The sequence below is a fragment of the Ochotona princeps genome, chromosome 18 (genome assembly GCF_030435755.1).
Source record: "Ochotona princeps isolate mOchPri1 chromosome 18, mOchPri1.hap1, whole genome shotgun sequence".
NCBI lineage: Eukaryota > Metazoa > Chordata > Mammalia > Lagomorpha > Ochotonidae > Ochotona > Ochotona princeps.
In genome coordinates, this window is record NC_080849.1 from 14602255 (window position 1) to 14616477 (window position 14223).

At 40.2% G+C, this 14223-nt stretch overlaps 1 protein-coding gene across 3 annotated transcripts in view; it reads left to right on the forward strand.

Moving 5' to 3' along the window:
- The window catches only part of TXNL1 (thioredoxin like 1), a 30437-nt gene extending 21613 nt beyond the window's left edge, over positions 1–8824 (forward strand). The window contains exons 8-9 of one of the 3 annotated variants that reach the window (XM_058676866.1): positions 5590–5632; positions 7595–8824. In XM_058676866.1, the coding sequence (XP_058532849.1) occupies positions 5590–5628 (39 nt within the window). In that variant the 3' untranslated portion in view covers positions 5629–5632; positions 7595–8824. Of the gene's footprint in view, positions 1–4728; positions 5040–5589; positions 5633–7594 lie in introns of those variants that run through there. The other 2 variants (XM_004579476.3, XM_012931490.2) reach the window with 2 other exon arrangements.
- The last annotated feature ends 5399 nt before the right edge of the window (positions 8825–14223 follow it).

A 14223-nucleotide genomic window follows, 5' to 3' on the forward strand; every position in this document is an offset into this window, starting at 1 on the left:
AAGTCACCCTTGTATATTTTTTCCTTTTTTTTTTTTTCCTTAAGGCCTGATCCTAAGGTTTGCAGAGAATTTGTGGAGTGCAGGGCGTGTTTAGAATGAGGAGTAATCTTCTTTTTGTGTTACTAGAGTACCTTCTGATTGGTTCCCTAGTCATTCCAGCATCTGAAAGCACAGGCCACTGGAGACTGGTGAAGTGCTGTTGGCTTGTAGGTACCACAGTGTTTCTGATGGCTCTGTGTGGCAGGTGGAATAGGACTTGAGGGATTTGCACAAGGGGAGGTTTTTCCCAGAGCGCTCAGTTCCTGGGAGAAGAGACTCCAAGCAGATTCCTGTTTGGTGCATTAGAGCTGTAGAACAGTATGTCATGTTATAAAATTATACAGTTTTTATCAAATTGAAAAATTTAACATAGATGTTTGAACTGGTCTGTCTGATAATATGATTAACTTTTGGGAGCTGGGAAAATACATATCTAGGTTGATTATGTCTAGTTGTTTGACATATATATAATGACAGGTTCAAAGAAGCAGAGATTGAACATCTACTTTTTCTTTTTGTGACTCGAAATGTGTTTTACTGGAACCATGTGACCAGCGAAGATGCTCTGGCCACCTTTTTTCTGCTTTGCCCGTTTGAGCTGATGCCATTGGAATTGTAATCATGCCTGGAGGGGTTTGTTACTAACTTAGTTCTCCTGTAAAATAGATCTTTTTATTTCCTAATACTAGTAAGTTTCTTGTTTCTCAACTCTGCTTATGCTGTTTGATTTTCCTTTTTTCTGTAAGTAACCACCATATTATCTTGTCCATTGTCTTAAAGCCTGTTACTCAGTTTCTATTTATTTATTTTACTTTGCATTAGTAATTTTGCATCTGAAGCTCTGACTCCATCCCATGGTTAACATTTCCTTCCCGCCACTTCTGGCCTGTTCTTGTCTTGATTGCCAAGCTACTCTTCCTGGTGGTGGGGTGCTCTGTTAACATACATAACAAGTGGGCTGTTCTTGCTGGAGAATGCATGTGTTTGTCATAATAGCTGTGTGTTCATTTAATGGTTTTCACTTTGCTGAAATTACTTTGGAGCAGCCATTCTCAGGTACCCCTTATTATTACCATGTATGATTGAGGACCTAAAAAGCTTGTTTATGTGTGTTCTTTTGTCTAATATTTGCCATATTAAAAATTAAAACTGGGAAATTTTGAAAGTATTTGTTTACAGAGAATAAGCCCATTACATGTGGAATAACCCTTTAAATTAAAAAAAATATACATATGGTGGGTACACGTTTAGTGTAGCAATTAAGATGTCACTTGATATGTCCATGTTGGCATGCCTGGTTTCAAGTCCTGTGCTGTCCTGATGTGGGCCTCCTGTCGTGTGCACCCTTGGAGACTGTTGAGAGACCTGTGTGGGAAAGCACACCGAATTCCCGAATACTGGGGCAGCCTGACTCAGCCACATAGGTTGTTAGTCTTAGAGAATGAACCAGCAAATAGGATATACGGGTGTCTTGTCTCTGCCTTTTAATTAATTAATTAATTAATTAATTAAGAATAGAAACAAAAAACATAAATAAGCATTTGAGTATTTTCCGAAGAAAAAATCAGTTTTGGAAGAGGTGAACCATAGCTTTAGTGTTTTATGATTTTTTCACACTGTGTTCTTTTTTTTTTTTTTTTTTTTTCTTTAATATTATTCATTAATTACATTGCATTACATGACACAATTTCATAGGTACTGGGATTCCCCCCCTTCACCCCAAACCCTTCCCCCATCATGAATTCCTTCACCTTGATGCATAACCACAGCTCAAGTTCCGTTGAGATTCCCTAGTTAAAAGTTTACACCATACAGAGTCCAGCATCCCACTTGTCCAGTTCAAGTTCAACGGCCTCCTAGGGAGGCCCTCTCAGGTTTGAAGGCAGAGCCAGCAGAGCGTCACCTCGATCAATTAGAAGCTCCAACATATCATCAGCAACAGTCCAGGTATGATGAGGCTGGTGCAGAGTCCACTGATTGACATAGTCCGTCTTAGGGTTTCCCCTTGTCCAGTTTTCCGCTCCATGCTTCCTGCGTTTATTTGTAGAGTCAGTGTCCTGTCAGAGGATCTGTTCAGGTTCCTCCCTCCGACTCCTTCATGGTAATTTAATTGTTCTGTCTACTTCTACATTCAGTTTTAGTATCACAGGATTCATAGTTTGTGGGAAGCCTCACTGTATACTGTTGAGAGAATGAGAGTTAAGAAGACAAATAACAATTTAGCATTATTAGGAAAATGATTTGACCTCATAAATTCCCTGGAAAGCTCTCAGGGATCCTACTTGAGATCTGCTATGAAAATAATTGAATACTACAATGGTGGCCTCTGCAGGTTTTTAATGACTTTTAATTGGCTGAATAGTTTCTTATGTGTATTAATATTTTATTTCCGTTTGATAATTTCTGAAGATATTTTGTTTATAGTTATTCATTGAAGTTATTTCTCAAAAGTAAGCTATTTCATTATTTTCGTATTATATTAGACAACAATCTAAGTGTGGTAAAAATACAAAATATTGGGGCCCAAGCACTGGCCTAGCGGCTAAAGTCCTCACCTTGAATGTGCCGGGATCCCATATGGGCACTGGTTTTAATCTAAGGGCCCCGCTTCCCATCCAGCTCCCTGCCTGGGGCCTGAAAAAGCAGTCGAGGATGGCCCCAAAGCCTTGGGACCCTGTACCCACATGGGAGACCCAGAAGAGGCTTTGGACTCCTGGCTTCGGATTGGCTCAGCTCCAGCCATTGCGGCTACTTGGGGAGTGAATAAATGGACGGAAGATCTTCCTCTCTGTTTTGCCTCTTCTCTGTATATTTGACTCTGCCATAAAAATAAATAGCTATTTTTTAAAAATCCAAATATTGCAGGGTCTGTGTTTACCTGAAATCATCCAGTTTTATCCTCCAGACTTACTTACTGAGAACTATAGATGACTTTGGCTTTTGCTGAAAAATAATATAGATGTGGTATTCCCGTTCTGTCTGTGGAAACGGTGTTCGTGTGATCACAGCCCTTGTTCTGCCACGAGCTGACATGGTAGCCCTTCACAGTATTCATGGGAAATGTGTTTCATGAACAACTATGCCAATGTACCTCCAAAATTTTGCACTGAAATTAACAGCTTATTGTAGTCCTCTCACCCCAGCTTTTTTTTGTGTTTTTAAAGATTTATTCTGTTTATTTGTAAGGCTGAGTGGTAGGGAGAGAGCTCTTTCCATCTCATTCATTTCCCGGTGGCCTTGGTCCGGGACTGGAGAAGTGCAAGGCCAGGAGCCAGCAGCGCCATGGGGGCCACAGGTGCAGTGCTTGCACTCTAGGGAGCTGGTGGGGGTGGAACAGCTGGGGTTTGCACCGGCATTCGTGTTATGGTGATTTAACCCCATTTCACCCCACCCCACCAACTTTTTTGAATTGCCTTTTCAGTTGTAAGGCAGTGTGTCTGAGTATTGAAAGTTAACTAGCTCTAATAAAAACGATTCAGGGATCTCTTTTCTACAATGTATTCCCACACGTTCCCAGTCCAGTGACAAACTGTTCATCCTGATGATAATTGAGAGAGCAGTAGACTACTTTGTGAAGAAAGAGCACCTTAAACTAAGTTTTATTTAGTGTGTGTGTGTGTTTTAAGATTTATTGATTGTTATTGGAAAGGCCGATTTATAGAAAGGAGAGAAAGAAAGATCATCCATTCACTGGTTCACGCCTCAAATGGCCTCAGTGGCTGGAGCTGAGCCAATCTGAAGCCAGGATCTGGGAGCCTCTTCTGGGTGTCAGGGTCCCAAGGCTTTGGGGCCATCTCCTGCTTTTCCAGGCCACAAGCAGGGAGCTGGATGGGGAAAGTGGTACATCCGGAGCATGAACTGACATCTGTATGGGATCCCGGCACTTGCAAGGGGAGGATTTAGCCACAAAACCATTGTGCTGGGGTCCTGAACTGTTTTGAAACTACAGTTTGGGTGGAGAATGATGGACATCTTGGGTTAGCTGGAAAAGCAGGCATTTGGACCTGAGACTAGGAAGGTGCAGGATTTGTTCAGTGACAAGCTGAGTGTGGCACTTGTTCAGTATGAATTTAAAGTGGGTTGTGTATAGTGAAATTTAAATGTAAAATTTGCATTTACACTTGGCATATATTTTAAAGGTATAGGGAAGGAAAATTTTGTAACTGTAGTTACATGAAGAGAGAGCTATTTAACCTTCAGTTTATGTTTTTATGTTGTATGGGAAGATTTGTGTTTTTAAAATATCGCTAACCTTAAGATAAATGCTGAATCCTCTTGAATGTATGTGTGTGTGTGTGTGTGTGTGTGTATGGTTGTACTTCTAAGATTTATTAGACTAGATTATATTTTTCACTTGTCTTTGGTCTTCAAAAGCATTATGCACATGATAGTGGATACTTTGGCATTTTGGTTTTATAGATGTATTCCTTTTGCAGCATGACAAGCTTGCTGTATTAACTTGGAAGTAGGTGTTTTCTTTGCTAAAATAGATTGTTTACGTGGATTGCTTTAATACAGAGTATTAAACATCTATAAAGATTGAGAAAATTACAGGGGCTTCGGCTTCTCGGGCGATGAGGCGCATGTGAAAAGCAGGGCAGTTTTTATCGTAATATAAACAGACTTTTCTAAACTGGCCATTCACCATATCAGCTATTTTTGTAACATTTCTGTCTGTTTATTTTTCAGCTTTTTTAATCCAACTCAAATGAACTAAACCAGAAGATTTTTTTAAATGAAGTAATATAAAGATTGACCTTGTCTCACTCTGCTCCCCTCTTGCTTCTCTGCTCATCTAGCAGCTGTCTGCTCTCACTCTCCCCATGTTGTCGCCATTACTGGTGCGAGATTTCTACGGCTTCTGTCATCTGGACCCGCCTTCTTAGGGCTAGATTTCCTCAACCATCTCTCTCTTCAGATCCCACTCTGCTTAGGTTTTTCGTTTGTCCTTCTTTTTTGGTTTGGGCTGGCAACTAGGTGCTTTTTATTTTGATCATTAGATTTTTCATTTTTTAAAAACTATCTACTGTTTGCATATTTAATTTTGTATTGCTTTTTGAAAAGGAATACCACAGTAAAACTTGTTATAAATGCTTTCAGATTAAATTACTTGGATAATGTTTCGATTAATTCTAAACTGTAAGGTTTGTGTTTTAGAAACTACAGAATCATGGAAATCAAATATAATTTCAACATATTCTTTTATACAAGAGCTAATATATATATTGATCAGGGTTTGGTTGAGAAGTGTGACTTTTCTCAGAGGAATGATAGTCCAAAAGTGTTTTTGGTGACGAATTGTGGGCATATCTGTTTTTGGTTTTTTTTTTTTTTTGCCTACCCAAGTGATCTCAAGGTCAATTCAAGGACTTATGGACTGAATATTAGGCTGGGTCAAAATATTAACAATGGACTCTACTGAATAAGTATCTTCAGCATCTAATTTTGATGTTCCTAGACTTTGGGGTGTAAAAAAGCTAAGCATGAATAAAACAACTAAGTTTGGGATAAGAATCTGTATTGGAATGTCCAATTTCTTCTTTTTTGCAGAGAATACATATTGGCAAGTTGAGAGTTATCAGCCTGTGACACAGTATGCAGATATGTGTCTTCCGTTGTATCACATCTGCTAAAATTTTAAATTTTAATATTAGTTTTCTTTTGCTTAATCTAATAGCACCATGTTTTGTGTTTCTCAAGTAATACCACAATCAATAATGCTTCCAGTGTTTATTGGCTGAAATTCATTGTGATGGAAATATCGCCACTCTCCTTCCTGCTTAGGGCTCTTTAAACCTTCATTCTCTACTCATGTCCACACCTTCTTTGATAGGATTTTTGGTCATTTCTTATGATATTCTAACTTACATTTTTACTTTTTTAACTAGAGATGAGGTCCTGTAAAGTAGTAACAGTGGCTTTCACTTGACTAAGGGAGAAAACATTTCTAGCTTGGTATTATTACTGTTCATTCAGTGGAAAGAATTATAAAATTTTCACTTTCGATTACCATCAACCCATCTGTATTCTGTTTTATACCAGCCATGTACTGATGGCTTTTATGAGTTTTTCTTGGTATATACGCTACTGTTTTGAACAGAATCCATTTAAAATGTGACAATTACATTGATAAATGTACAGATAACTCTATTGCTGTATAAGCATACAAAGTCTTATTAGTTTCCCTTAGACACCTCTTTTATTTTTTAAAGGTTTATTTGTTTTTATTAGAAAAGCAGATTTACAGAGATATGGAGAGACAGAAAGTTCTTCTGTCCACTGGTTCACTCCCGAGGTGGCCGCGATGGCCAGAGTGGAGCAGATCTGCAGTCAGGAGCCAGGAGCTTCTCGTGGCTCTGGGCCGTCCTCGTCTGCTTTCCCAGGCCGCAGCAGGGAGCTGGATGGGCAGTGGGGCCTCTGGGCACAAACTGGTGCCCAAATAGGGTCCTGGCGCGTACAAGGCGAGGATTTAGCCACTGAGCCATCATGCTGCACCTCCTTTTTTTTTAAGACGTCTTTCTACTGTGAGACTACATTATCTGGTAATAAACTCGAGGTTTGAAGCACTTGATTGGAACAGATTTATTGCCTACATAGGTTGTAGAAAGTAAGCATATTTGTTCTTTCTTTTCCAGTATTTGTTTATTTGTTTGAAAAAGGCAGTTACAGAGAAATGTAGTGAGGGGTGGAGAGCTCTTGCCTCCTCTGGTGCACTCCCCACGTAACTGCACCGTCCAGGACTGAGTCCTGCTGCATCATGGCAACCAGAGGGCTTTCACGTGTGTCTCGTGTGGTGATGCCCGGCCCAGGCGCTCGAGCAATGTCTGCTGCTTTCCCCAGCTCGTTAACAGGGAGCAGGATCTGAAGTGCCGCAGCTGGGATTTGAACTGGTGCCCATGGAATACTAGAATTGCAGGCAGTATATTAACTTACTGTGCCGTAATGCTGGTCCCTTTGATTTGTTTTTTTGCATTTTTATGCTGCCATATTGATAGCAACCAGGATATTTTTTAATCTTCCAGTAGAAGATTGTTCCATTGACAGAAACAATTTAATCTTTATAATTTATCATACATTTGTAGCAACCAAAATTTTTTTTAAAATGGGAAGTATCTATCATTTTAATCTGTTTTCAGTGCATGTCTAGAGAAAAACGTTTGGAAACTCATGACATGAGTTTAGCATACTCTTCTAATTCCAGAGCATTTTGTGATTGATATTAGATTCCTAATTGCTTAAAAATAGAATGCCAAATATATTTTACTTAAAGAGCAGCATCTTTTTTATTAATGCTTCTAAACTGTCAACCTTTTACTTACAGCAGTGTGGGAAACCAAAGATAGGCTGCATGTGTTTTGTTTTTAATTCCTTGTGGGTATGGGCTGAGGGTCGTAGTTTGTTTCAACAGTGAAAATATACTGCATGCCAAAAAGAGATACAAGAATAAAAGTTAGTGGGCTTAAAAATGATTACCTTGTTGATATTTGTTTAAAATATCTTAGTCTATGTCTTTTCATATCAAGGTGTACATATCAAGTTATTTTTGTTTTTCTAGGTAGTTGGCAAAAAAGGAGAAAGTCACTAAGGTGCAAAAGACACTGGAAGACCATATTGCAATCAGATCTCCAGCTCCTGGATAATTGCTTGATTCTCACCAGAGACTGTCAATGTTTCATTCATTGCCATTACCAGTAAATCATTGCTTTTGTTTAGATGGTATCACTAGTGTTTCTATTGTAATCTTGATACATGCAATTGTAAATAAAGTCACTACTTTTGCCAAGCTTAATATTTTGTCATTTTACGTAAGTGTTTTCTTTTTTCATTTATTTGAAAATATTCCACCTTCTGATTTTAGAAGAGACTTAAGTGCTTGATACCATATTGGTTGGAAGCCAGTTTCTCTCTCTCGAGGAGCCAAGCTGTCTTAGGTAGTTAAGGAGTGTGCACGCACACACACAACCATGGTTCTGATCAATGACTTGGAGCAGCCAAGTTCAAATGGGTACTGACTTGTGTTTTTTTTAGTAAAGGATAATTGAGTATTTGGGTAAACTAATTTCCTCAAATTACGAACAACAAGAAATACACATGATGATGAGATTAACCAGTCTTAGCTAAAACTAGTTAGTTAGTATGTCTATGAATTTTCTTACACCAAGATTTGAATCCCTTCTAGATAAACTTTGAATCAACTTTTTTCTTTCTTAACAAAAATATTGAAATCAGATAAGAAAAGTGCAGTGCAAAGCATTCATAAATAGTAGAAATTTTGTTGTTAATCAAGTCTTATCTGAACTACCCAGCCATGCAGTGTTAAATACACGCAAAATGTGATTTAAGTTTGAGAATTTGTTGGCGAAATGTCTGTTTAAAAATTCTTTCACAAAAGACGGATGAAATTAAACATGTTTTCTTTCTTTACTCTAAAATTGCAATTTAAAAAGTATTCATATATGTAATTTTTACATCACTGAGTAATTTTTAAGTACATTAGACTGTGTAACTTGTGATTCAGTTAATACATTAAAGAGTACTCTTGTCAAGGAGTATTGCTTTTAGGAGTCTAATGTATAATACATGTTAATGAAAAATTACGTGGAAATGTTACTGTTGAACTAGTCGCGTTCTGAAGGCAGGTGTCATGAGGTGATGTCGAGTTCACTGTTGTGTGAGTATGTGACTGGTCTGTGCAGATGTTTGTCTTGTGGGTACTCTGAAGTTTTGTTGCCTTGGATCAAGTGGAGGTAGAAGGGAAAGAAATAAAAGCTGATACCACTCCTTATTGTAGACCTTCTCCGATTAATCACGCCTGAAATTAAAGTTAAGATTAATATGGAGGATTCTGTTTAATAATTTTGTACACTTAACCTGTTTGGGTAATTGTTGAAGTGCCTCATCCTAAGCATTGCTGACCTCATCCTATTTATACTTGATACTTTGGAAACCCAATATAAGTGATTTCATGTTTGTAAAGGATTAGGCTTGTGATTTATATTGTTTCTGTGGCTTTTCTATAACTCATTGCAATATACAAACATTCCATAATTCAATTTGTAAACGGTGAAAAATGAATGTTTATAGGTGACTGTAACATGTTTTACTTATGGGAAGTTTAATATTACAAATAAACTCGCATAATTGACACTATTTAAAACATCAAGCTGAAATACTGTTTTCTCCTACAGTTTAAAATGACACTGAATTTCCCAAATGAATTAGAAAAGCAGCTAAAAAATGTAACGCTAGTTATTTTCATCCAAACCATCCAATAGATACTGCTTTCTCAGGTTGATAGTTCGCTTTGTCACACGTAGCATGTTTTGTTACCTATTTCTCATCAGGGTCTGTATACATGGGAAACAACGATGTCCCACAATAGAAAGAGATACTGCGGAAAAGATTCTTAGGCTGACAAAATGCCCTTGTTTTGAATCACACAACTTAAGGGACATTGTCTCCAGCACAATTCCAACACCCTGGGTTGGAGACAGTGGTCCGTTCAGTTGAAATTATTCAAGGCCCTGTCTTTCTTGCCTGTTTGAGCATGCACTTGTAGTTGTCCGCAGTGTTTATAAGGGGCTGTTGTGTACAGTCGGTCTCAGCCCCCTGCTTAGAACTGCTGTGGATACACTTGACAGATGGGAAGATAGATGTTTTTGCCCAGAACGCTGAAGATCTTCCCAGGTTTCTCTTCATGTGTAAACCTTTTAATACTGTAAATAAGTATAAGGTGTTCAGTAGATTGAAAATATCCTCTCTGTTAACTTTAAAAAACTAAATTTAGGGTTTACCTATGTATTTGTAGTAGTATGTAGTTCGATTTGATCAGTTAACTTTTGTGTAGGTTGATCTGCTTTCATGAATAGATCATTTCTGATCTTGGACAACTTTTTCTTTTAACAAAGTAGCTTGGAATAAGGAGTCTTCACTTGCTGCTAAGGGAAACTGAAGAGGAATATGATGTTCTTTTACTTGGCATAGAATCTCATGCATTTATCAAATATGATATTTTAATACATGTATATAATGTGTAGTGAGAAAATCGATATAATTGTCACTTCTGTCCTTAAATGCCATTTTTTTGGTCTTAAAAACCTTCAGACTCCTAGTTCTTTCTAAAATACACGATAAACTGGTGAACTCCATGCGGTAGACCAGAACTTGCTCCTCCAATGTAAGTGTATTTTGGTAACGGTTCTCGAACGGTTCCATCTCCAACCTCTAGTGGCCATTATTCTACTCTCAATTTCTTGCTGTAACAGCAGCATCCTGTATTGCTGGTTTGAGACCTGGCTGCTCTGCTTCCAATCTAGCTGTGTGCTGATGGTTTGGGAAAAGCATTGTGTTTTGGCCCAGATGTTAGGGTTGCTGTCACACTCATGGTAGACTTGGGTGTCACTCATGGCTTCTGGCATCAGCCTAACAGCTCTGGGCGCTGTAGCCACCTGGGAAGTGAACCAGTGGAGGAAGATCTCTTAACCTCTAACTCTCAGCTTTTGTTTACTTTTAAGGTTACTTATTTAACTGGCAAAGTGACAGAGAGAGAGAGAGAGAGAGCTGCTTTCTGCAGATTCACTCCCCAGATCTCCCTGTCAGTTCAGTCTGGGCCAGATGGAAGGCAGGAGTCAAGAAGATTAAGAAATACGTTATACAGGAAATAACATCAATGAATCAAATGAAAGCTGATAGAAATTAAGAACAGGCCAGCTCCTGCCATTGTGCCCACTGTGGGTGCGAGCTGCTGCCATTGTGTTCATTGGGGCCTGGGGATGTGGGCTTGCAGGGGGCCTAGGGGATAGCACTGGCAGGGACGTGCAGAGGCCTGGGGGCTCATGCTGAGACCGCTGGAGTGAGCCTGGGCATTTCCCCATGTCAAGCACATGGTCCTGGAAGGGATGGGGCAAGAGGAGGGGAGAGCCCTAAGTTAACATGCTGGTACCGTGTGCTGGTGGATCGGGCTGGGGGAACTTGGAATGGGCTAGGAACTTGGGTGGGTCCAGGTGAGCACACATGCCAGGAGCTTGGGACTCTAGTGGGCGGACAGAGCTCCAGGTCAGCATACCACCACACCTGAAAACTGGGCTTTGTAAAAATTGGGCTGTGGCACAGGGACCGTAAGTTTCTCAAGGAAAGGGGTAGGGCAATGTGTCTGCAGGGAGGACCACTGAGGGAGTATGTTGCAGGTGAGGAGTGACTTCTGGGGGACTTCCATCAACAAGGGCACTGTGCTTGAGGTAAGTCAGGGGACTGAGACTGAGCAGTTTGGGGAGAGGGCAACTGGAAGATTTTAAGGGTCACACTGATGCACCAGCCCACATGGGAGACCTGAACTGGGCTAGTTAGCATTGATTACCACTTGTTGGTCCACATTAAAGCTAGGGCTGGGGCCTACCCGGCAGGGCTAGATCACAGTACCTGCCAGTTAGAGTTGGAACGGGATAGGTGATGTTAGGTTGGGCCATGCCACTAACCAGCACATGAGTGAATCAAGTCTAGGGGTAGATTCTATGGTGGATATGTGGGACGACCTTAATGGAACTGCAGTTTCTGCTGGTTTGCATAAGAGTTGAGGGTAGTGATGGGCTGAGCTAGGCATGACCATGGAGCCCTCCAACACTCATGGGTACTGGGGTTGGGGACAGGCCAGGCTGGTCCAGTCTGCAGCACCCACAGGCACTCGAGAATAGGGTGTGGAATGGGCTGGGTGGCAACACCCACCAGCTCATACAAAGGCTGGGGCAGAGTATGTGGGGTAAGGACCTAGCACCTGCTGGCATGTGTGAGATCTTGGTCTGCAGTGAACCTGGTGGGGGAACTTGGGAAACTCCCTTGGTGGGCTGTAACTCCTGCTGGTGAGCATGAGATTCGGGCCTAGGTGTTGCTCAGTCTGGGCAAGGTAGCTCCACTTGTTGGCAAGTTTGTGGGTTTGTTCTGGAGGGGGGTAGACCAGGCCAACCTTAGCTCACTGGCATGTGCAGGTGCCTGGCTGGAGTGCAGGTCATGCTGGGCTAGGCTATCACACTGGGAAGGGCTAGGCTGGAGCACATGCCAGCAAGAGTTGGGACAGGGGTCAGGCTGGGACAGGCCAGGCTGATGCATCTGATGGCAAAGGTCAAGACAGGATGGGCTGTGACGAGCTGAGTCAGAGCAACCACTGGCACATACAAGATCTGTGGCTGGGAACAGATCTGGTTGGGGAGCTAAGGGGACACCCTGGGTGGGTTGTGGTCCCCACCAGTGAGTATGAGAGACAAAAAGGGGGCAGCCATTTGAGCTGGACATGGCTGCAGTCATTCAGTAACATGTTGCTTAAGTTCATGTTGTTAATTTTTCAACTTTATTCCTGTTGTTGATTTTGTTTAATGACTTTTCATTTAAGGGGATGTATAGTAACTGTAATAGAGGCTATCATGTACAGACATGAAGATACAATTTTGTATGCATCGCTACTTCCAAATCAAAGATGGACTCATAATAAAACTGTTAAATATATCTTGACAATAGGATGCTGGATTCTTTGCCATTGCCCACACCTACAATGTCACGATAGCACTTAACATAGCAGAATGCTGGACTGTACTATTGTAATGATAAAGTGGAAATCAGTAGGGATGAGGTCTTAGTGAAGGGGTAAGGGAAATCCCAGCACCTATTGGAACTGTATCATAAGATAATAAAATCTATACATTTAAAAATTGTATTTGTAGAATTCCATTTGCTATTTTGATAGATGTGTACATTGTGTACTGTCTGTAATATATCATCTGTAGGAGCCATTTAAATGATAAAATTGAAGCATGCATATGAATGAGAACTATAAAGAAAGTAGAGTGAACTAAGGAACAAAATTATAAGCAGAGGAGGTTCCTGGAAAACCAAAAGCTGCTAATAAGACTGTAGGAAGAAAAGTGAGGTTGTGATAAGTGAAATAAAAATGAGGTGGCAAATCTATGTGGAAATAGTCATTTTCAATCTGATACCAGGATTAAAAACTGGAAGGTTATTCAGGATATTCAGTTGTCCATTACATTTTGGAGACAATCGAGTGCTTCATTATAAGAATAATTGATTAAGGGTTAGTCTTGCTTGAAGAAAGCATCAGCAAACCAAGAGATCTGAATCTCTTTCTGGAAAGAAATTGAAAAAGCTTTGTAGTCTACAGGTGAACATAGTCCTCACATGGCGATTAATAAGGCTTGAGAAGCAGTGGCAACATTCCCTACGGAGTTTGTGAAACTGCTTACAAGGTGCCACTGTAGCTTCAGTTATGTATTCAGGCATTTTGTCTCTCCCTTGTTTTGCATGTTATCGGAAGCTTTGTCATTCTAGAATTGTGTTTGTTTTCTTACTGCTTTTATTGACATAGTTCTTATTGACACAGTTCTTGTGTCATGAGTCCTGGATGAGATGTTTAGGTTCCTTAGTAATAAGGTTTCAATTCCACAGAACAATATTAAATGCCTAAATTGTTGAAAGCCACTCTTCTGGGTTTTCCAGTAACAAGGAACAACTCTTTCATTAGATTAGATACCTTCCCTGTAATTTTTCTGTGGTCAAGGACAGTTTCATTTCCCTGGCCATGTAATTCTCTTCGAGGAGTTAGTACACTGTTGGCATCAGAGATGCTGCTGCACGGATTTGAATTTGACTGCAGGTGACCTTTGTGTTTAAAATTGAATGCCGAGGTGCAAACCAACCATGGCTGAAAGGGCACTGGTACCGAATACAGGGCATGTCAGGTATTGGTTGTTTCGATGCACATACAACTTTATTGTAAAGAAATACGGTATCTCTCTGAAGGGACGGGAGATCTTCTAGGATGGTTTGTGACCCAACTTTTATTGATAGTGGTTGTCACCCAGAATCGTGTCTCAGGTTTGATTCAGTGAAAATGCAGTTGAATTGCATGAATCTGAAACCCAAAAGTAAGGATGTCATGGTAAGGCAAGAAAAACAAAATGCATCCAGATTGAGTGGGAAGGAGTGAAACTATTTCTTTGCAGAAGACATGCTCTTCTGTGTCTGTAGTGCTGTGGGTGGAGGATTAGTATGCTAAACAACCATGCTGGCGCCAAAGCATGCTCTTGAATGCAGAAAAACTTAAAGGAACCTTTTGGAAAAACTCTTAGAACTAATAAATAATAAAGTTATAAGATCAGGAGATAAAATATCAATATACAA